Raw genomic sequence first — 25142 nt, 5'->3', positions numbered from 1 at the left:
AGAACGTCCAGCATTACAGGGCCATACGTCATCACGATAATCTGAAAATATTTCCTGATACTTACCACCATTAGTCTCCATCCAGCTGGAGTTTAACCAAATAAGATTTTTATGTGTAAATTCAAAAAGAGAATCAAACTAAAATCAAAATAGAGAATATACAAAAGCATCTGTTTATGTCACTTGATATCTGTAAAGAGAAGTCAAGTTTGACATGTCATGTGTATCCAACCTGTTACCAAGTCCTGACTATTTTCCACCTCCATATTTCTCGAATCTCTCTTTTCTCATCTCTGTCTCTATCATGGAATCCAACCCACCATACTCTTTTGTGAATTAGTAAAAATATTATCCCAAGAGATCTCTCCTCTTCCTCTCCAATCCTTTTTCCATCTTACAGCTAAAGTAATCTTTAAAAAAATTTATTGTACTTTTTCCATTACCATTTAGTCCCCTTATACCATCCCCCAAATCACCACACTGTTGTCCATGTCCATATAATCTTTTTAAATACTCCATATAATCACACTGCTCCCGGCTTCGAACTGTCATGGCTCCCCATCGCTCAGGTGAAGCTCCCGATAACTCACGTGGCCTAGAGGCCTTGCATGAGCCCAGCCTGCCTCCCTCACCTCCCACGTTCCCTGCCACCCCCCTGGATGCTCAGTGCTCTGGGCCTCTCGGACTGGCCAGGCTCTGTCTCACCTCAGGGCAATCCCGTACGCTGTTCCCACTTCCTGACACTCTTCCTTCTGGAATATTCCCATTCATCTGTCAAAGTTCCAGACAAATGTCTCAAGGAAATATTTCTGACTTCAAAACTAGGTAAGGTCTCTTTTTCACATGAGCTCAGAGCATTTATTTGCTGAACAGGTATATATTGTTTTCAAAAAGATGTTTGGCACAAATGTTCACAATCAGAATAGCAGCAATTTTGAAATATTATTTTACAGCACTTGTTACAGAAAGGAATTCAGCACCAAGTCTTTAATAAGTGCCCAAGCCCTACAATGAGAAAGCGCTTACAGCCTTGGCTGGTGTGGCTCAGTGGATTGAGTGCTGGCCTATAAGTCAAAAGGTCACCAGTTCATTCTCAGTCTAGGGCATGTGCCTGGGTTGCAGGCCAGGTTCCTGGTGGGGGGTGCATGAGAGGCAACCACCACTGATGTTTCTCTCCCTCTCTTTCTCTTTCCCTTTTCCTCTCTCTCTAAAAATAAATTTAAATTTTTTTTAAAAAGCACTTAGAGCCTGAGCACTGAGGGCATTAAAAAATTCAATTACACAAATGTTGTATTTATGGTTCACTGAAAACTGTATGACTTCATGTCTGCTTTGCATCCACGTTCCCTCTGTCCAAAACACCCTTCCCTACACCTCCTGCACCTCTGCCTGAGGCACTGGAGTTCACCCTTCAAATCCTGCCCAACCACCCTTTCCTCTGTGAAGCCATCTGTGACCATCACTCCCACTCCTTGTTGATCACTCCCTCCTCTGTGCTCTGTCTGCACCTGGCACCTACTTCTCAGAGGCAGTGTTTGAGCCTTATTTATATCCCCAGTGCTGACAGGTCATATGTTGTAATTGACTTGGATCACCTCGAAGGAAGTGATGAAGAAAACCTCTGTGGGTGTTGAGAAGGGGTGAGGGAACAGTACCCAGCTCAACTCTGAGTTTGCGAGAAGAAAGGGGACCCAACAAAATTGGGATCCCCTCTTGTATCACTTACAGCTGCTGTTGAAATCGGGGTATTACCTCCCCGCCCTGATGTTTCTGCAGTTATATCATGAAGTAACTTTTTAAAAAAGATTTGATTTTATTTTTCAGAGAAAGGTAACAAGAGGGAGAAAGAGAGGGAGAGAAACATCAGTTAATTGCCTTCTGCATGTCCCAAACTAGGGACCTGGCTTGCAATCCAGGCATGTGCCCTGACTGAGAATTGAACCTGCAACCTATTGATTCACAGGCTGGCATTCAATCCACCAAGCCACACCAGCTAGGGCTATATCATGATGTAACATTTAATGCAGTTTTGTAAGTGAAATTCTGCACTTTGGACAACTTTTGAGGGATCTGCCCATTTTATATACCAAGGGGTGTCTATATTTTGTCTTTGCAGACATTGATGACTCTGTTTATTTTGGTTGTGTCATCAGATGACACCACTGGGCACCTCTCAGAAACTGATCCTTGCTGTAATTCTGAGGTTCCCGTTTAACGCCTCTGCGAAGACTGGTTCCGTGAATCAAGGGCGACCTTGGGCAGCACAGAAATCTGTTTAACAGACCCACATATACGGTAATGTGTGGGACCTGATGGAACAGATGGTAATATTGGCAATCAGAACCTTGTTTGTTAACAGTGATTGCAACCATCCCCCCAGCGTGACTTCTCCTGTGGCAGCAGACACGCTGCAGGTGGTCGGAGAGGTGCGTGTGCAGCAGCCCCTCGGGGTTGGCGTGTTTGGGCCTTGCGGGCTCCCAGTGCGTCTGTACAGGTGTGGGGGCGGGACACCGCCATTATGAGAAACAGGTTTCCTGGTTATCACAGCCAGATTCGGAATGCTGTGAACAGGACTCCTGACTCTTGCTCCAGGCAGTTTTCAACAAAGGTAATGATCCAAGATGTCTAGTGTGTTCCTTAGGTTGATCGATTCCAGAGTCCAAAACCACTGTGACCCCACTGCAGCCCCACTGCGGCAGGAGACTTCAGGGGTCTGCACCCCCGAACTCTGGCTGAACTCCAGGACTGATGAAAGCAGCCAGAAGGATTTTTCTCCTTTTTAAGAAATAGATTTTAAGGAAGCTTATCAGGCCCTAACCACTGTGGCTCAGTGGGCTGGGCATTGTCCTACAAAGTGAAAGGTCACCAGTTGTATTCCAAGTCAGGGCACAGGCCTGCGCTGTGGGTTCCATCCCCAGTCGAAGCATGTATGAGAGGCAACCAATCAATATTGATGTTTCTCACATTGATGATTTTCTCCCTCTCTTTCTCCCTCTCTTCTCCTCTCTCTAAAAATATAGAAATAAAATTCTTTATTTTTATTTTTTAATTTTTTTATTGATTATGCCATTACATTTGTTCTATTCCCCCCTCCGTTCCCCTCCACCCTGCACACCCCTCCCCCACCATTGCCCCCCTTTAGTTTATGAACATGTGTCTCAAATTCTTTAGATTCTGTATTTCCCCTACTATTCTTACCCTCCTTATATGAAATGTTAAAGGGACTTACCTAAGAAAAAGAAGATAAAAAATATGAACAGTGAAAGGACAGCAAACTCACAGTTACTAACAACCACACCTAAAACAAAAGCAAATTAAGAGGACAGCTAGATCAGGAGTGAACCATAGAAATAAAGATCATGTGCAGGATTAGCAACAGGGGAGTGGGAGAAGGAGAAGGGGAGAGAAGGTACAGAAATAAAATTCTTTTAAAAATAATAAAGAAACTCATCAGAAATAAGGGAGAGAATCACAATTAGTCACAGGGAAATGCTTGAAATGAAGAATTTTTAAGTAACATAATTATTAAAGTAAAACCCAGTCACAGAAACAAATGCACAAAGTTTTCCATCCTATAGCAAAATTAAAGACGCAAAAATTATTTTTAAATATGTGAAAACAAATCATTTCTCTCAAAATCAATTTGCTTTGGTAGGCGTGGTTTTGAAATGTTCGGATGTGCTTTTCTGCTGCAGTCGCTGTCACATCGTGGTTTCTCAAGAGAGAAATGCTAGTTGCAAAAGGACTGGTACCTGCTGACCTCCACAAACAGCACGCAGGTTTTTGTCTGGGGAAATCGAGTATAATTTTCTTACAGGCGACATGGAATCCACATTGACCTATCTGTTCAATCGCAATACTTCACTGCTATACACACCACCTTTTGTTTCCAAAGCTGGAATGCCTGCCAATAACTAACCAGCTGCCATCAGGAACGAACAACTGTCTTCATTTTACACGGCTGGCTTGTCTCCTGATGGTATGGAGTAATGGTCAAGGTGTCACAATATTCACAATAAATGGCTTTTGCAGTTACCAAATGTTTCTGTTTAGACTGAAAATCAGTCTATTCACCTATCTGCAGATGACAAGGGACACAGCCATATTGTCGATTTTCTTCCTAAGTAATTAGGATACTGAATGCTCTAGTGCGACAGCAAATGAGAACCCCGGGCACTTGCCAGGACTGGGTTATTCTCACCAGCTCCAACGTCACTTCTTCAGAGAGGCCTTCCTGGACGCGCTCTGCGCCGTCCTAGGACTCCCTGCGCAGCCCCGGTGTCCTGCCTGCCCTCTCTATGACTCTGCTGCAGTATTTAATCTGCGCTGTTATCCCTTCTGAAATTACCTTTGAAAAATGTCTCAAGTATTGTTTGTCCCCTGACTGAAATGTAAGTTTCCCGAAAGCAGTTGCATAGAACCTTTCTCATGTTCCCTACCACGTCCCCACTGCCTAGAATGGGGACTAGCTCATAAAGAACGCCAAGCCTTGGTGAAATAATTACAAAAGAAGCTGAAGTTCAGAGGAAATAAGTTCTTTAGCTTTAGGGGCGGAATGATAACAGTGTTAAAATGTGATCCCGTCTAGTTCCTGGTAGAAGTTGTGTCCCGGACTCTGTGACACTGGGTAGAGGGTGACCACTCGGAGGCACAAAATACAATAGATACTTGAGATTCACTTTTTATTGTTTGCTTTATAGTTAAGAAAGGCAAAATTTAGAGAGACTACAGACTTGTTTACAAAGAAATTCAGCCAACAGACACAGGATCAACGACATAGTGTTCTATTCATGCATTATTTTTTTTACAATCACCCATTTCTTAAGCTTTAAAAAGTATTTTCTAATGAAAAAAGGCCAGAACTTACTTAGTTCCCTTCATCATTCCTCAAGGAATGAGAAACAAGACAGACCACTTGATTTATAGCATAATGGGAAATTTTTACTAGCCATTGGATATATATTTTGTCTTTTCTTACTCTTTATAAGAAAGGAAAGAGGAAGAAGAGGAAGAGAGGAGGGATAGTGGGAAGAGGACCACAAGCAAAGAGTGGAATGAGGGAAGGAAGGAAGGGAGGGGAAGAAAACTCACTCCTTCAAAGGTGCTTATTGGAGCTCAAGGAACCCTGGTCCTTCCAGTCTAGAGGAATTCGAAGAGATCAGGAAGCCAAAGGGAAACGTTTTGGTGGGAAAGATTTGGAGAAGTTCAGAGTCAAGGAAACAGTGAGCAGAAGACAGAGATAAAATTTGCAAGGGCAAAAATTAAGAGCTTCAACTCCTGCAACCTCCCAATAGATGCACAGGACAGACGACCTCAGTGTGAGGGTCAATCCCATGGCCGCGCCTCTGTTTTCTCATCTGCAAAATGGACGTGACAGCAACATGCCCCACCGCACAGGACTGTTTTTAGGATTTAATGATATATTCCATTTTGAGAACTTAGCTCAGTGCCTGGCACACACATGCCAGCCGTCGTCATCATCATCATCATCTGCTTATCCTCTGTGAGCCACAGGGCATAGATTTCCCTATATCCTGTGACAATTTCTTGGATCATGGGAAAATATGATCATTATTTCCAAATTCACATGTGTGTGTAAATTTTCATTTTCAGACAACTTCTCAGCTAGACAGCCAAATCCCCAACATCTGCAGGGCTAGAGCGAAGGCGATTTCCTCAGGAATCCCACCCAAGTGTTTCCATTCAAGTGTAATCACTGAGCAACAAAGGCCATTTCCAGAGGGAAGACAAATCTAGGGAAAAGGCTGATATAAAAGACCAAGGGTGAGAAAAAAATAGAATTTAGGTAGGTTTTTGAAGTACTGCTTCAAAATGAGTGAGAGAAAATTCACAAAATATAACGATAGGCAAACTGTTTAATCATTTTCTCTGAAAATCAGCAATGCTGGAAATTATACCTAAAAGAGGTACTAGCAACTTCTAAATAACATTATGTTAAAGTCAGCCTCTGCTCTCCAGGAAATAAAAGCCCTTGAATAATTTTCCAGTTGAGCATTTCTTGAGATTCATCTGGCCTCACAAGACCGGCAGCTAATAAAGTTCAAACTGTGATGGCCAAGCGGGCATCACCTTACACGAAATGGGCAAGTGGAGTCAACTGGTTTATTGCAAACATTCTAAACATTTCTATTCATTCTAAACATTTATTTAAATCCAGAATGATTTTCTCAATCCAGAATAGTTTATGTTATAACAACATTCCACCAGGCAGAAAAGGAAAAATATCCAAATCAGTAAACTTGGATAGAAATAATGCAGAAATCATTCTTAAGTCCACCACGATGATTGTGCACATCTATTTTACCTATTCATTTCAGAAGCCTTTTTAAAGCAGTAAATAACACTTTATATAAGTTTTTTTAAATGTATATTTTATTGCATTTTTCCATCATCATTTAGTCCCCTAAATAGTCATGGAAGCAATCATCCTTAATATAAAAGTTTGAAACATCCTGAATATGAACCTGAGTTCCCTGAAATATTTTGAAACTATCTCAAGTTATCTTGCAGGATGCTCATACTGTGAGCATTCTAATTCAATGAATAAAGCATCTTTCAATAAGGTGAGATAAGTAAGAATTTTAAAACAAAAAATAATCTTCATTATTATACAAAGTCAAGAGCAAAAAATCTACCTTTAGGGTAACTACAATAACAATAGCATTAGTCTATGTTTTTCCAGTGTATTACATTTATCCTATATGGTTATAGAGCGCAGAAGATACTCAGCCACCAGAACAATGAATGTGTCAACACATTTCAGAGTGACTGCACCTTAAAGAAGAACAAAGACAAATCCAAACATCTATTAACACACATTTAGCAGTAGAATACTATCTCTCTAAAAGCATCACAATTTAATGACTTTCTAATCATTCTCTTTTAATAATGGTTTAAAATATTATTTTAGAGACACTGGAGAGTGTTTCAAATGAAAGTAGTGTGTGGTTCGCTAAAATACAGAGAATTCTTCCATTACCTTTTCTGCCCCTCCCCCAACTTCCTCCCAAACTGCCACTAGGGGTCAGTATGAAGACACAGTTCCTCTCACCAATAGATGGGAGAATGAAACTGAAAACCCCTGTGAAAAACCCTACATAACAAAGACAATAACTACACATCTATAGCATTATTAAATCCAACTAATACATCAAGACTATAACATGAGTTTGCACTTTTCATAATACTATTTATGTAAGTTGTTGTGGACTATTTCTATGGTCAATGTTTCTTTAATAAAAACATATTCTAAGCGACAAGACTACTTATTCTAATTGAATCTGTGCCTATTGACCAACATGTATCATCTGAAAGAGACATTAAAATTTAATTTCAGGATGGGGAATAGGTGGATGTCGGCAAGGTGGGACTTTGCCTGAGGCAATGGGTGTGCCATACGGTGAGCAGATGATGTTTTGTCTAGTTGTACACTTGAAATCTGTAGGGTTTTATGAACCAATGTCACCCCAATAATAAAAATTTTATTTTCAAAGAGTTATAGTGTACCTCTCTAGCCATCTAAAAAGTGTATGAGGTCTGTCCAGAAAGTATACAGCCAAACAATATAAAAAATAGAGACATTTATTGAAGAAGATACAAGAAACATTGTACATAGGGCAATGACGCCTCAGTTCCCCTCAGACTAGGCATTTTGAGACCTCACATAGTTCTCCCAATCACCATCAGCTAGCTGTCTTGTCATATTTTTCTGAACCTCATCAATATTATGAAATCTCTTCTCTCTCAAAAGTAATTTTAGCTTTGGGAAAAGCCAGAAGTCACAGGGCGCCAAATCTGGGCTGTAGAGGGGCTGAGTCACCTGGGTGATTTGATGTTTTGACGAAAAAACTCTGCGCAAGACATGATACATGAGCAGGCACTTTGTTGTGATGAAGCTGCCAATCACCAGTTGCCCATAGCTGTGGCCTTCTGAATCATCTGAATAGTTTCCACAGAGGAATGTTCAAGAGTAACTCAAAATTTAATGCAGATTCATTGCTCTACTCACTCAGTCATTTTGAATGGCACAGCCACACAGTACACATGCTCACTCAACAGTGTTTACCACCCCCACTTCTAGTACATCGTAGTCATCATTGTTCACACATGCATATTCCAGTCCATTCTCCTTGGCTCCCAGGATACACAGATGTCATACAAACCATTCTCGGGATGTAACAACAGTTGGACTTTTCCCAGAGAGACCTCATGTATCCTATCTCTTCCTCTAGAGGAGTGGAGGGGGGAGTAAATCTTGCAGTATTTTGCCAACTTTAGAGAGGTGGGTTTTTTTCCTTCAAAATGACTACAAGTTCACTGTGCTACAGCATTAAGTGTACAATTAAAATATAGGTAATTCTAAGGAATAGCATTAGTCTATACTTAAAGCTACAGAGTGAACGAAATAAAAATAAATTAATATATGACCATCCCCCAACTCTATTAAACGGGGTAGGAATGAAAAACAAACAAACAAGCACAAAGGCCTTGAAAAGTGCTTTCCATACACACTCGAGAGATTTAATGTTCTAAGATGTTACTTACGGTCAAGCCGTACCCTGACAGTACTGAGAGGCCTACAGAGTTTGGGTCGCTGTGAGTGAGCAAGTGCTGCCTTTTCTGAAGTACTTACAGTGTGAAGTCCTGCATTGCATGCCTTTTAAGTACTTTCTCTGCAAATTGCATGGCTTTCTTGGGAATGGGCTCCATGAATACTTCTAATAGGTATTAAAATTACTTGGTTAAGCTTTATCTTTGTTACTGAAGAGAAATATTAATACTGATAATATGAAATGACAGGTTATCCATATATAATGAGGACATTCAAAAAAGTTCCCAAAGCTCACAAATGCACATCCATACAGTTTGGGGTTATTCTATCTCTTTCTGGGGTCCTTTTTGGGGTGCACTTCTTACTGTCTCCCCACTGCCTTTGTTGTGGTCCTGACCTCACATCTCACAGAAGTAGGACAGTCCCTAGAGAGAAGCTCTGTGTCTTTGCTGCCATGGAGGCCAGCAGGGGCCCAGCAGTCAATCACGTCTTTTTACGTAACCACCATATATGCTGCCATCAGAGCTCTATCGAGTCACTGTTGGTACGAGAAGTTAAGAAGGGGCCTAAAAATTTAAAATACAAGAAAACTGAGATGAGAGGACTCTCTAAGATTTAGTAAAATAATTAGTATTTACATGGAGATAACATGGAATAAGGACAAATAACAGGAGTTAGTATGATATATATATTTATGATTTATATGTGTGTGCATTATTTATATATGTGTAAATAATAGACTTGATTATGTATTTTCTGTAGCAAAACTGCTTATCTATATGTGTTTAAATAATTATAGTTATTACTTTTTATATTTTTATTTTATTCATTGTGTTTTATTTCCTAAAATCACTGTATCTTTTGAAAAACATCTAGTCAATAACCATAACATTTTGTAATCTTTTTATAGTTTACCAATAAGCCAAAATTTAGTTAGTGTTGGCAAAGGGAAATGAAAAACATTGATCCCTTTTTATTCTTGGTATTAACTTAAAAACTCTAATTCTGATCAGATCCAACAGATGGCAGTGATGTTATAAATTAATAGTTTAAAATATTAATATATAGGATCTGCCCCTGAGAAGAATATCAACCAAGAATAATTCTCTCAGTACTTGCATAAATATTGTAAAACTTTGATATGACAAATTAGATAGAAGAGTACAGTAAGTATAACATGAAATTTAGCTGAAAATATCATTCCTCTTAAAAATTAACTCTTTCCTCTCCAAAAGTATTACATATTGAGAATTGTCAAAAAGACTAGCAATGAATCAAGCAAGAATGGATAATGGGGTCCAAATTAACTGAATGGATTACATTTTTATATAAAATTCATTTCTGCTCTTGGTTTCTATTTTTTATTTTCATCTATTTCTTTATATTGGATTGGTTTTATATATTGGTTTTAACCTTCTCAATTTTTATTTATCCACTTAAAGATAATTTTATTTTTCTTTCTCCTGCTATAACTTTAAATAAATGAATCTGGTTGTTTTTGTCCTGTTTTCCTATGTCTTCAATTAGCTGTTCTTAGTCTTTGCCTTTTTCCATTTTTTCCCATTTTAAGTGATCTTTACTTTGTGGATAACAATAAAAGGTATAAATAGCAGAATAGCCAAGTGCTAGAAACAGCTTAAGTGCCCATCAATAAATGAGTGGATCAAAAAACTGCGGTACATTTACACAATGGAATACTACACAGCAGAGAGAAAGAAGGAAATCCTACCCTTTGTGACAGCATGGATGGGAATGGAGAGCATTGTGCTAAGTGAAATAAGTCAGGCAATGAAAGACAAATACCATATGAGTTCACCTAAAGGTGGAACCTAATCAACAAAACAAATAAGCAAGCAAAATAGAATCAGAGACATGGAAACAAAGAACAAAAAGACAGTAACCAGAGTGAGGGGGCAGAGGGATAATGGGGGAAAGAAGGAGATGGATCAAGTCAAAGAACAAGTATAAATGACCCATAGACAAAAACAAAGAGGGAGGACTGAATTTGGGAGGTGGGGAAGGAAGGAAAGAGTAATGAGGGAAAATGGGGACAACTGTAACTGAACAAAAATTTAAATATTTAAAGGAAAAAAAGACCCTCTTGGTTCTCAAGCCTTTGGACTTGAACTGAATTGCACCACCATCTTTCCTGGTTCTTCAGATTGCAGATGGCAGATCCTGGGACTTCTTGACCTTCATATCAAATAAGGCAAAATCTTTCTTTCTTTTCCTTCTTTCTTTCTAATCTATGTATTTCCTATTCATTTTGTTTCTCTGTAAAATGATGACTAATACATCTATCAACTGAGATAGATACAGGGCAGAAAAATAATTATTTTATTTAATTATAAAAGTTGTCTTGAAGAAATCTTTGCTGTTTTATAAGGCAATCTTATCTTCTGTAGAGGAAAGAACACAGACTTTGGAGTCCAACAGACTTGGTTTAACTTCCAGCTCAGCTGTTTCAATAAATACCTGTGCCCAGGAAAGTTAGGTACCCTTGCTGAGCCCAACTTTCTTCATGAGTTGATGCGTTATCTTGATAGTTTCATTTTTCAATAAATATAGGTCACATACCACAGTGCTTGGAACACAGAGAGTACACTTTCCCAACCTTTCTTCATTGTATTTACCCATAACGTGTTGCTTTAAATTGACTTTTTAAACATTTCTAGATTTATCTAATGTTTATGTCCATTAAAAATGGATCTTGTATTTTTTCCAAATTTATCAGGTGTTATTATTATATGTTATCTTTAATATTTCCATCATTATCCAGTTTTATTTGTACTGGAAGCTTCCATGAAAGTTAACCTGTCACCTAAATTAAATGACCTGCTCATTTTCCAAACAAGCCCAGACATAGTTGAGATTTTGTAACAGTCATATGTCACTTCACGATGAGGATACATTCTAAGGAAAGTACTAGGTGATTTTGTCACTGCGCGAACACCACAGAATGCACTTACACAATATAGATGGTATAGGCTGCTACACAGCTGGGCTATACCGTCTAGCCTAGTGCTGCTTCTAGGCTACAAACCTGTACTAATGTTACTGTACAGAATACTGTAGCCAGTTGAAAGTATTGTGTATCTACATGGTATTTGTGTATCTAAACACACCTAAACATAGAAAAGATGCAGTAAAACATGGTATGCAGTACTTTAATATGACTGCCATCACCTCAGACATGTGAGTAACCTGTTGCCCCTATGACTTTGCAATAGCTATGACATCACCAGATGATAGGAATTTTTCTGCTCCATTGTAATCTGTGGAGCCTGCCATGTGGTCAGTCATTGGCCAAAACTTCCTTATGTGATGCATGACTGTATCTTTGGAAAACAGGCCTATCTGATGACTTGTTTTCATGAGGGTTTCTGAAGCTTCATAAAGGTTTTATCTCAAGACAGTACATCTGCAAGAAAATGTAAACGTCCTTGAAAGTTGAAATATTACTGTTGAGTGAGCGTTTCTGTACTTACTTCGCATTAGCAGGATTGCAAGTGGTCAAATTAGCCAGGGCCAGGCCCACGGCCTCCTTAACCTCTTCATTGTCACTTTCTAGCAACTGAACTAACTATTAAACGCTACAGAAAAAAAAGGTAAAACGTAATTTTACCAATATCCACATCACCTAGAATATAGTGACCTAAAAATGTACAAAAAGGATTTTCTGTTTTGCTTACCCTGATAGTTGAAAAGTCTTTGCTGCCTGAATTCTCACACATTGCTGAGACAGCTTGGGAAGCAGCAATCTTAGTCCCATCACTTTCAGAGCCTAAAAGGGCTACAAGGCATTTTTCAACCTTTTGTTCATGAAAAAGTTTTCTGTTTTCAGCTTCACAAGCCAAAAGAAAAAAAATGAATTTTGCTGCAAACACTGTCCAAAATATGATAGGAATTCAAACTGTTTGCTAGCTTTAGTCACAGAGCCTAAACTACACAAAAACTATCTAACTTTTAGTTCACAGTGATTATGCAAAATGAGTCAAGGATATGGCTCTTCTTTCTGTTCCCCTATATGATATCAATACTATGGCAAAGAAAATTCTATAACAAGAAAGAGCAGAGTTACAGGTTTAGCAAGAACTTATTTAACAACAGCTGGGGGCCGGCCTGGTGCTGTGTGCACACGTGCCCTCTTCTCCTACAGACGGACAAACACCTGTTCTTTTGACGTTTACTTTAAACACAAACCCAGTACTTGAAGAGCGACTGAGATCTATCAACTGTGAGCTGGAGAAAGTAAAAATGAGTAACAAGCTATGATTCCATAGTTTATGAGTTTGTATAAAAATTATAATCATCTTCTATCCTAAATTATAATACATGGTGATGTATCGAAAATTAAAATAATTATTTAATTGATAAATTACCACAAACATAATCTAAGCATATATGAACATGAGTTTTTTACTTGAAAACAAGTAAATTTATGATTTTAAGCACATACCATAGTAATTAACACCTCTTTATAAAATACTAAATTAAAAACCAAAGTATTTTGAAGGTTCTTTTCACTCCCTAATGTTTTTCTCTTGATTTCAAAGATTTTACTTATTTTAATTTCAGATGGAGGGGAAGAGAAGGAAAAAGAGAGGGAGAGAAACATTGGTGTGAGAGAGAAACATCAACCCATTGCTTCTCACTCCGACTGGAGAGCAAACTCACAACCCAGGCATGTGCCCAACCAGGAAGTGGACCAGGGACCCTTCTCCCTGCAGTGCGATGCCCAAGTCACTGAGTCACACTGGTGGGGGCTCATTTGATTGTTGAAATAAATGACAATCTCATATCTATGCTAAAGCAAATATGGCTTCAACTAAATTAGAATATTAAAGACATTTTTGTTTTGTGTTCCATAGTTAATTCTAAATTAAGATTTACTAAAAAGAATATACTAGAAAATATATATTAAGCCAAATTCTGTTTTAATGCCATAAAAAGTACTAGAAACTACTTTGAAAAAAATTTCCTTCACTAAACTTTGTCATTGGTTTGATTCTCCATTAAGTTTTATGAAGTCAATTTACATGATTAAAATAGAAGAATGTGTGATATATGGTATCAGGATGTTGATATATGAGAAGAATATTTTGTTAAAATAAGTATCTGCAAAAATGCTGATACTAATTGAGATAATAACATCTACATTCAGAACTAATTAATGACATACATTTTGATTAAATGTGTTTTTCAGAAATACTTTTAGAAATGATGCAACTGATTTTCATTTTAACATTAATATATTATTTATCTTCTTTCAACAATAACTTTTACATTGCCCCTTTCACAATCATAGTATCACATTCAGATGCCACATACTTGCAGATGCTTTTGGGCTTGGCTCACCTGATACGTGGGTGTTTGCTGATCTATCCATAACTGGCACGAAGTAAATGGCTAATGCTTCTGTTCATTTGTCTTAGAACAATCAGGAACCATGTCCTATAATCCTATCATTTTAATCCCTTGGTCCTTTTACTTAAAATTAGAATTCAGGCCCTGACCAGTGTGGCTCAGTTAAGTGTTGTCCCGCAGATGAAATGTCACCAGTTCAATTGCTATCAGGGAAGATGCCTGGGTTGAGAATTCTGTGCTGGTTGGGGCATGTACAAGAGGCAACTAATAGATGTTTCTCTTTCACATGGATGTTTCTTTCCCTCTCTTTCTTCCTCCCATCCCCTTTCTCTAAAAAATAAATAAATAAAATTTTAGAAAATTAAAATGAAATTAGAATTCAGGTAGGCCATAACAGTTTCATAAAAAAGCTGCAATTAATATATACTTAAATCTCAACTATGTGGCTTCTAAAATGTTTTAAAATATATGCAGCCTTTGTGAGTTTTTTCCGAATACACAAGGTCTGAAATTTTCCCAGAGCCTCTGAACTAAATTGCTTAGACTTGTAATGAAGACTTCCCTGGTGGCTATAAGTCAACCACACTAAACAGAGCACCCTGAGTGCGGTTTCTATTGGGAAAATCAGCCAAAAGAATTAATTTGAAAAGCCCAAGTTTGCAGTATGTAGTTGTTTCATTAAAAATAGTATAAATGCAATTATTATAAAAAATTAAAAATAATTTAAATACTGTTGGCAACTAGTCCCTCAACCCTGCCAGCAGTATTCTCAGAATCCAGCTGCGCTCACAGGTGCGGACTGCAGCGGCTACAACAGATTCAAAGGACGTATTAACATAGTAGCCAAGTACCTTTATGGAATCGCTACACCCAGAAGTGAAGTATTTACATTTTAATTATGCGGATAACAAAGATGGCAAGGTAAGTATGCTGTTAATAGAGGAATGTCCTTTTAAAATTACATTTGTTCAGTATCAAGGAAATAAAAAGCATAAGCTTTTGTAACTGAAGATAAACTGATATGTGATGAGCTTTCCTTCACCTCTTTTTTATTTAAAAATTTTTAATTTATTTATCTTTAGAGGGGACGAAGGGAGGGAAAGAAATATCAATGTATGTTTGCCTCTGGTGCTTCCCCTGCTGGGAACTGGCCTGCAACCCAGGAATGTGCCCTAACTGGGAATTGAACTACAATCCTCTAGTATGCAGGCCCATGCTCAATCCACTGAGTTACACCAGCCAGGGAGTCTTCACCTCTTCTCAGAAGTCACTCTGAGATGTCAATGCCAGTTCAGTAACCTCCCAGCCACGTGGTCATTAGCACCCTCTTCCTCCTGATGCCAAGTCAAAGGCATGCTGATTTGGGCTTTCCATGGTTCAAATGCATGGTAAAACTTCACTCAGCAAACAAAACTTAAAGAATTAGTTTCAACTGTGTTTTTGCCATGTGACAAGAATGTATTACTGATCATACAAAAATTTTTTTGATGGTGAGTGGAAAGTAAAAAAATATGTTATAAATGAACACTGATGGGTACACTGTTCTTAACAAAAGTATAAGGAGCAATATTTGTTAAAACCTAATTAAGAATGAAGTTTTCTAACTCTGGAAAATTATTTAAAAACTCTTTCATGATTATTTACTTTCAATATGGAAATATGAGAAAATAACTTTGTTAATCCTTATAAGCTTTTAGAGTTTGTCATTGTTACTAATATCAAATAAGGCATGTCTGAAATAAAATAAGTCACCCCTGACCCGGCTGGGTCTGGCAAGAGAGGCCAAGGCAGGCCACGGCCAACATGAGTAGGGGACACAAGACACACGGGTAGGACCTGGAAGCACGGCCCAGTCTAGCATGGAGGCAGGAAGATAGGGCTGGTCATTGTGGATGTGGCCAGTAAACAGTGTTAACAGGTAAGTAAACCAATGAAAAGAGAAGAGAAGAATCAGGTAAATGAGGAAGGTGCCAGTCCATCCTGTTGCACTGGCCCTGGAGGGGAGAATAGTTTCTGTGTTAGCACTGTGTCCGGAGCAGAGAGGGCAGCCCCACTCACAAATGGAATGGCCAAGGTGGTTCAGAGTCCTTGGGGGTGTTTTCCTTCCACAGAAGCTGTGAATAAAGAGGCACTCTCAACCCCCGCCCCTATCCTGCCAATCAGCAGAGGGTCACTCTTTGGGATATGTGGACAGAAAGAAATCTTGAATCTTTGTGAAATCAGCTCTTTCTAGAGGCTCCAAGAATCAAGCTGCCAGACCAGACTATGAGAAAATTACTAAACCTCTGTGTACCCACTGGATTTACAGCCACTGGATTTACAGATTCATTGGACGCACTTTTCCAGGCTTCATACAGTCAGTCAGCAAAGGTAGAAACAATTTAGGAAGGAAGGAGACTATACCAGAAAGAATAGAGAAAGGTTTCCAGTTGAGTGAACTAAATCATAAAGTGTAAACTTTTACAGTAAACAGATGAAACCTCAAGACGAAGGTGAAGGATCTCTACTGCAGAACACGTGGGCAGTGGGTGGAGTGACATTAGGGTGGCTGTAAATCTTGTCCCATCTGGAAAATGGGGTTGCCATGAAGCAATGAAAGTTAACTCTTGTCGTGTGCTCGGTTGGTATTCCGAAGCATCAGGTCAAACTACCTGAGGTCGTGCACAGGGCATTGCCCCTGAACTAACATGCACTACATACCCACTGTGACGAGCCAGGTGGAAGCTATGGTGTGAGGAAGCTGGCAGCATGTTTAAAGCAGAGTGGTGTGCACTAAAGTAAAGCATGAAAAAATACATTGTAAAGTTTCCTACAGGAAGGTAGAAAAGCCAGTTATTTTACTGAAACCTTCAATAGCAGTGGAATTAGTAAATGTGATGTTCCCTCTAAGCCTAGCCATTTGAAGAAATGGATACCAATAGGTCAAAACAAAATTTTCAAAATCAGAATCCAGACTAAAGACCTAAACCAGAGCAAATGTGTGCAAAAATTATGATGTAGCATACGTTATATGCTCCAGAGCACCATGGAGGGTATCTGATCAGGAAGAAGTAGATAATCAATGCCCATATCATAGCACGAAATGGAAGAATCTCTGATTCCAAGCTAGGGCATCTAGATCTATCCTGTTTACTCTAGTCCAAGAGTTGTTACATTGGAGTCCATGGACCCAGAAGGCATAGATGGGCTTCTGGCAGCCTATGAACTCTCTGAAGGTCATTGCAGGCAGATTGTTGAGCCAATGTGCAGTCAGGGTAGGAAGGCTCTTTTATCAGATTTTCAAAGACATTAAAGACCCCTCAAAAGTTGAATGTAGATAATGTACTTGGATGTGTTTGGGAGTTATCATAGATATAGGCAAGAATTCAGAAGATAAGTCAAAATTATTTGGGATTCAGAAGCAAATAAGGAGTCAGCTGAAACATAAGCACAAGTAAGACTACTTGGAGAGATTTAAAAGACAAGACAGAAGTTGGGAAGGCAAGTTTAATATCGAAATGATGGGCAGATGAGAGGTAGCAGGCAAAGGCAAGGGTTGGTCTGATGATTAGGATCACCATCAGGGAAGAGGGGTGTTAGGGAAATCAAGGAATAAAGAAGTTTTCCCACGGAAGAGGCGATCAACAGTCTGGAATGCCACAATGAAAAATGAAGAAAAACACTGAAAACGTATCTGTAGGACTTGGGAGTTGGGAGGTCAATGCTAAATTCTATAAGGACCATTTTTGCAGGATGATAGATGCAGATATCTTATATAAAGGAGGTTAATGGATGGAGACAAGATTAAGAGGCAAAGTTATTTAAACTGACTAGTCTTTTGACCAAGAGGTTGATTAAGAAGAAAAGGAGAAAAAGAGGGTCTTAAAGTAGGGGCAAGAAAGAAGGAAACAGATTTCCATTAACTACCCCTTGTTAATGAACAGTTATGAGCCCCACAGAATGTTCTAAATTTGTATCAGCTTCCTCCTACATAACCAGTAGGACTAGGAGAAAAATAGCACATTAGTGTTGCACATCATCATCCACAGCTGGGCAAAGTACTCTATTGCCCTCTCAACTGATGGGGGAAAAGACAAAGGGCACCCCTATAAGCCTTGTCTGTTTATTAAAACCAGACTGAGGCAGAGCACTCCTCATTCCTTGGTGAATAAAACATTAAAAACCAAAATTATGAAAGAGTTCCTAATAGTTATGAAGGAAAGAGAACAGAGATGGTGACAAGATTTCTAGAAGAAAATAGTAAATAAGACAAAAACAATAACCAAAAGTATAAAAAAGGTATTATAGAAAAAATAGCTTCCTATGTTAGGAAAAATAAGCCAAACATAATTCTGGAGATCAAAAGGCTTTACGATGGTATAAATAGAAAGAGAGTGACTCTCAGACACATTTTGGCAAAATTTTCTAATTCATAGGATGACAGATTCTACCTAAACACAAAAAGAAAGCATCTTATATATAAAATAATGAAAACCAGGTTGGCCTTAGACCAGATGCTACAAAAGCAAGGTTGATAGAAATATGAGCAGAAAATGTTATAGCAGAAGAATTCCAAACCCAGCTAAACTGTCATATACAGGATGGGGCAAAAATAGGTTTTATATCTGTCAGTATGTGCAACACAATTTTTTATTGCATTATTGTTTATTCAGTATGTATTGTCTTCCATACAAACAACTATAAACCTACTTTCATCCCACCCTATATGTTTAAAGGCAACAAACATTCACAGGTAAGGAAGGTCTCAAAAAATATTCTACTTTTGATTATTACTGAAAAAATATTTTAAAAAATATTTCATTTATTTATTTTAGAGAAGGAAAGGGAGGAAGAAAGAGAGGGAGAGAAACATCAATGTGTGGTTGCCTCTCATTTGCCCCTTTAGGGGACCTGGTCTGCAGCCCAGGCATGTGCCCTGACTGGGAACCAAACTGGTGACCCTTTTGTGCTTAGGCCGGTGCTCAATCCACTGAGCCATACAAGCCAGGGTAAGAAAAATATTTTTAACAGAAAAAATATACTCTGGCTAATTTAGAAAATCAAAAATAAAATCTTAAGAATGAGAATGCTTTATTATGAGAAATTCACAATGTATACTCAAAGAGATCTAATATGTACAGAACTCCAAATGGTAAATATGAATGGAATGGAATGGCAAAGTGATTCTCAGAAAATATAGGTTTGTATATATTTTTGAAAGGAGAATCTATAACCCCCTGATGTGAAATTTACAAATATTAGGAAGAAAAAGTTACAAGACAGAACTGATAAATATTGTAATTATAGCATTTATCTTTAAAATAACCATTAAAAAATTTAAATCTATGTAACAAATAGAAAAAAGAAAACAGAGGAGATGGCATAGAAAAATAAAAAGCAGAAAGCATAAAGCCTGATGTCAGAAATAAGGCCAAATACAATAGTCGTAAAAATAAATCGAACAAAGTTTTATCACCTTGTCTTCGGATCTAGCAGTAGTGACAGTTTCTCGATATTGCTAATTTCTGGGGGCCTCGCCATTTCTTGTTTGTTCCCTTGACACTACCTACCTATCCTTATAAAAGTAGTCTCTTTAGTCATCTCTGTATTTAAACCATCTGGAGTTTACAGAGTTGTTTTCTGCCAAGATCATATTTGGTAATACATAGCAATCTTAATATCAAATCAGAATATAAAGCTAAAAAGCAGTAAGTGAATTTTAAAAAAAATTAGTAGTGGATATAAAATAATATCAAATAAAACAAATATAAAGTTATCAGAGAAAATTAACAGAAACAACAGTGGGAAACTTCTAACATACCACTCTTCATCAGTGATAGATCAAAGTAAATAAAAATTAAAGACAAGGGACTGTACAGTGTAATTTATAAAGTAGAGCTAAAAGATAAATGGCAAACTCTACATTCTATAGGAAATACACCTATTAGTCTATCCAACGAGTATTCATTCACTTATGTCATTCCTTGTTACCCTTATTTTCTAGAATCCTGTCTTGCATATAGCATGCATATAATAAATATCTGTTAAGTAGTAGGCAAAGAGTATATCTTTTCAAGGTTGCATAGAATACTTGGACAAACTGATAATATACTTGGCCTTAGTGAAAATATGAAGCAAAACTTGTATTTTTCAAAGCTACAAATCAAAATTTTTCTTATTTCAAAATGTGTCTCTGTGTCCTGGCCGAGAAATGGAACCTGGGATTCACTGTAGGTCTTTCCCTCAAAGGACTGGCCCAAAGTGCTGATATGGTCAACAGTCTGACTAAAATACCTGTCCCATAGGACTAGAGTTGAAAATAATACAAAGCCATCTTTGTATTATTTAATATTTATGTCAACTGTGGTGCATATTATCCAAATGTCGGTCATAATACTTCTCATCGCACTTCTGGGAGGGCATCATGAGCACAAGGAAGTCCAGAAAAGTGAGGAAAGTGATCACAGAATCACCCGAGAACATGATTATTGGGAGAGGCTGAACAGGACATGGATACTTCAGTCTGCAAAAGAGGTAGTTGAAGGGGACATGAGGAGAATCACAAACGGCACAGATGAAATAAATTCCAATTTAGGGACAGCTGTAATAAAGCGACAATAAAAATTCAGATTTAGATTCTAAAATAGTCAGGAGACGCAATTAGGAAGTAGAATGTACTAGATTCATAAAACATTAAGTGCCAGATGGGACTTAAAGATGATCTGGTCAAATTTTTATGTGTTACAAATAAAAAGAGTGGAGCCCTGGCTGGTGTGGCTCAGTGGTTAAGTGCCAGCCTATGAATCAAAGGGTCACAGTTCAATGTCAGTCTATGGCACATCCCTGGGTTGTGGGCCAGGTCCCCAGTAGAGGACATGCAAGAGGCAGCCACACATTGATGTTTCTCTCCTTCTCTTTCTCCCTCCCTTTGCCTCTCTAAATAATAAATAAATAAAATCTTTTTAAAAAAAAGAATGGATTTCAACAACTGGTGCTGGGTACACCGGATATTCACATGTAAAAGAATGAAGTTGGATATCTACCTTACGCCATATACAAAAACAACTCAAAATAGAACAAAAATCTACATATAAAAGCTAAAAGCTATAAAACTATTGGAAGAAAACACAAGGGTAAAGTTTCATGGCATTGGATTTAATGCCATTAGTGATTTCTTGGATTTGACACCCAAAGCACAGGTGAAAAAGAAAAAATAAGATAAATTGGACCACATCAAAGTAAAAAACTTTTTTGGCATCAAAGGGCACAATCAACAGAGTGAAAAGTAACCTACAGAATGAGAGAAAATGTTTGTAAATTATGTATCTGATAACAAGTTAATATCAGAATACACAAAAATCTTCTGCAACTCAACAATGACAAAAATAGACCACTAGGTTAAAAAATAGGGAAGGGATTTGAATAGACATTTCTCCAAAGAATATATAGATATAGTCAATAAGCACAAGGAGAAGATGCTCAACATACTAGTTTTTTAGGGAAACACAAACCAAAGCACAGTGAAATAACCATTTCATCCTATTAGAACAGCCCCATCAAAAAATTGGTGGGTGGAGGTTGGAGAGGTTTTGGGGGATAAATGGTGATGGAAGGAGATTAGGGTAGTAATCTTAGGGTAGTAAACACAATACAATACGCAGATGATGTGTTATAGAATTATACACCTGAAACCTATATAATTTTATTAACCAATGTCTCTTCAATAAATTCAATAAAAAAGAAAATATTAAAAATAAGTGTCGCCCTGGCTGGTATAGCTCAGTGGATTGAGCATGGGCTGTAAACCAAAGGGTTGCCAGTTCGATTCCCACTCAGGTCACATGCCTGGATTGCAGGCGAATCCCCAGGGGAGGCAATGTGAGAGGCAATCACACATTGATGTTTCTTTCCCTTGTTTTCTCCCTCCCTTCCCCTCTCTCTAAAAAAAAGTAAACAAAATCTTTTAAAAATTTTTGGCGAGAAGTGGACAAACTGTAACCCATGTGCTCTGCTTATGGGAATGTAAAATAGTGTAGCCACTATGGAAAACAGTACAGCAATTCCTCAAAATGTTAAACCTAGAATTATCATCTGCCCTAGCAATTCGACTTCTGGATATGTACCCCGAAGAAGTGAAAGCAGGGACTTGAAGAGATATTTGTACATCCATATTCATAGCAGCATTATTCACAGTAGCCAGAAGGTGGAAGTAGACCAGATGTCCATGGGTGGGTGAGTGGATCAGCAAAACGTGGTCCACACATGCAACAGAACATGACTCAGCCTTAGAAAGGAAGGAAATTCTGACACATGCCATTACATGGTCAGACCTTGAGAACATCATGCTATGTAAAACAAGCCAGTGAAAAAAGGAAAATTATGGTAGAATTCCACTTGTATAAGTACTTAGAATAGTCAAAATCATAGAGACAAAAAGAATGGTAGTTGCCAGGGACTGCAGGGAGGGGAAAGTGGGACGTTACTGTTCAGTGTGCACGGAGTGTCAGTTTTGCAAGAGGAAGAGAGGTCTGTGGTTGAAAAGTGGTGATGGTAACACAGCCATGTGAATTTACCAAGTGATTGAGTGAATTTACTTATTGGCTACTTAAATGATTAAGATGATAAATTTCATATTATGTGAATTTTACCACAGTTAAAAATAATAATAAACCCTGGCTGGTGTGGCTTAAGCAAGTTGGGCACCAGACTGCACAGACCCAAAGGTTGCCAGTTTTATTCCCAGTTGGGGTGCATGCCTGGGTTGCAAGCCAGTTGGGGGCATGCAGGAGACAGATGATTGATATTTCTCTCATACATCAATGTTTCTCTCCCTCTCTTTCTCCCTCCCTTTCTGTCTTTCTAAAAAATTAAAAAGAATAAAATTCATTTTCTGTCCTTTAATCAAAACCTGCTTCTCTTCTCAAAGTTCCCATTTCTGTGAGTGGCACCATTCTACTTCTTGCTTTCCAGGCCAGTAACCTGGTCATGTTCTGGACACCATCTACTCCCTCCCCCAGTGCATGTAGTCACTCAACAAACAATTACAGACCTCCCAGTGTGCCAGGCACTGCGCTGGTGATTCTCCTTGCTCTGAGTCAATCCCCAGCACCACATCTCTACTTCAGGACACCCTCACTGCTCACCTAGGTCACCCCAGCAATCCCCTTCCCGGTTTTTGGGGGGTTTTTTTTGGCTGGCCTTGCACAGTTCCAAGCTCTTTTCCACTTTGCGACAAGAGCACTCTTTCTTTCAAAAGTGAAAATCTGTAATGACCTCTCTTCTCTCTAAGTCAGTTCAAGGCATTTTGTTCCTATCAATATAAAGTTCAAAGTCTTCAACTTGGTTTACAATGCTCATTAACATTTGACTTTTCATTACTTCTACAACCTTAACTCTCAGTTTTCTGCTGCATTCTACTCACTAACCATTCTGAAAACTTTCAGTTCTGCAACTTACCCTGCTCTGCCCCTCTCTGACCTCTACACACACCGTTCCTGCACCTTAGAGCACTGCTGATCCTCCCCCCTTCCACCAGGAGCTCCTTTGCCCAGCCACTGTCTATTACCTACTCTAGCTTCTAGCCTGGACAGGTCCCTCCTACTTCAGGAAGGCTTATGTGATCCAAGTCTGCATCAGGTGACCCTCCTGAGCAACCTTGTTCTTCCAGCATCACATTTAACATTGCATTGCGATTGCCTGTTTACTCGCCTGTTCCAGCCTTATTGACACCAAGGGATGGCTCAATAATCACTAATAAATAAGTCAATAATTAGGTCCAGAGAGGCTGTAGTTCACTCACAGTGACACACCGAGGTTAGTGCAGTGCCGGCAACGGAATTAGTAGTAGAACTAAAATACCAGGATGGGTGACAGACTCATGAAACTCACCACCCCAAGAGGGGCCGAAACAATCTTTGACTGGCCCAGCCACACCAATCCAAAGAGAAGTTGAGATACGTGAAAACTTTAGGAGTGACATTGTCCCTGTCTTCCCACTGCCCTGTCTTCGGGTCTCAAATAGTTGCTGTCTGTGACAGATAGAACACAGAACTGACCAGATATGATAAGGTCCAGCTCCACTGGACAGAATACTGAATCAGCCAGCTTTTGCCAATATTAGAAACCTTAATTGTATAGCCTATTTTTAGATATGGCACATAAAATGTAACTCAAAAATCCACTCTATACCAGCTATGTACTGGACAGTGAAGTTTGGCTTATAGTATTAAAACTTTGTCTTGGAGAAATCTAGTATGGGTTGAAAATGAAATGTTTCCCATAATATACACACAGACATGAATACAGATATGTGTATACATGTTTAGAATATAAATCCCTTAAACTAGTCAAAGTTGTTATCATTTATGAGGAGTGATGTGGAAGGGGGAAATAAAGTCAAAATCTTTTACTAAATCATATGTTCCAAGTATACACAAATTAAAACTGTAATTTTATCAGTGCTTGTGGTATACTTAATCTCTCATATTTTATAGATTTATGTCAACCCAGCTTGCCACTGAAATGAAGTTCTACCACGTACACAGTTGGAGCGTATTATTTCTCACAGCTCCATAGCATGGCACTGACTCCAGCTGGAGTTTGAAATGACTATGCAGATATCATTCCAAATGTGGATTTACTGATACAATGTTTTCAGAATCATAAGCAATGTGTACATTCTGCATAATTACAAAAATCAAGAGAAATAAAGGCTTAAAACTTAATTTAGGGTTGAATCACTTGAAAAAGATAGTGTTATAATTAAATCATATTCAGTTTATTACATCCTTGACAAAGCAATCTCTAACTCACTGGCATTGAGATGAATTTTGGGCTTACACAGTAAGTGTAGCACTATTCTCAAATGATCATTTAAAAACAAATACTCTCATGTTTGCCAGAACTAATCAAAATCAAGAATACAGTATGCTTAGTCTATATAAATTGAGACATGTGATCATAAGCTGCTTCAGTAACTGCTTTTGGTGCATTCTTCTGAATATCAGAAACTGTAGAGTTTTCTGCAAATGCTAAGAGCTCCTTAAGAACCCTGTCTGTTGAATCAGCATCATAGTATCCGATCTACAAGACAACTGGCTATCACTGAAAGTGCTTCTATATGAAGGTCATTCAATTCCTAATAATAAAAGGAAACACAGCTTTAGAAAGTTGTACTAAAAGAAATTTATACATTCCAAATTTACAAATGGACTAAGGTCATTCA

The 25142-nt window shown here is 38.3% G+C and overlaps 1 protein-coding gene across 1 annotated transcript in view; it reads right to left on the bottom strand.

Moving 5' to 3' along the window:
- The window catches only part of ARMC3 (armadillo repeat containing 3), a 72461-nt gene that overhangs the window by 21071 nt on the left and 26248 nt on the right, over positions 1-25142 (bottom strand). The window contains 5 exon segments of the mRNA XM_053654718.1: positions 12061-12155; positions 12265-12416; positions 24874-24966; positions 24969-24998; positions 25001-25055. Coding sequence (XP_053510693.1) covers positions 12061-12155; positions 12265-12416; positions 24874-24966; positions 24969-24998; positions 25001-25055 — 425 coding nt within the window.

Source organism: Artibeus jamaicensis, unplaced genomic scaffold, assembly GCF_021234435.1.
Source record: "Artibeus jamaicensis isolate MK-2021 breed Jamaican fruit bat unplaced genomic scaffold, CSHL_Jam_final contig_867, whole genome shotgun sequence".
Taxonomy (NCBI): domain Eukaryota; kingdom Metazoa; phylum Chordata; class Mammalia; order Chiroptera; family Phyllostomidae; genus Artibeus; species Artibeus jamaicensis.
This window is presented reverse-complemented; position numbering and strand designations above follow the sequence as displayed.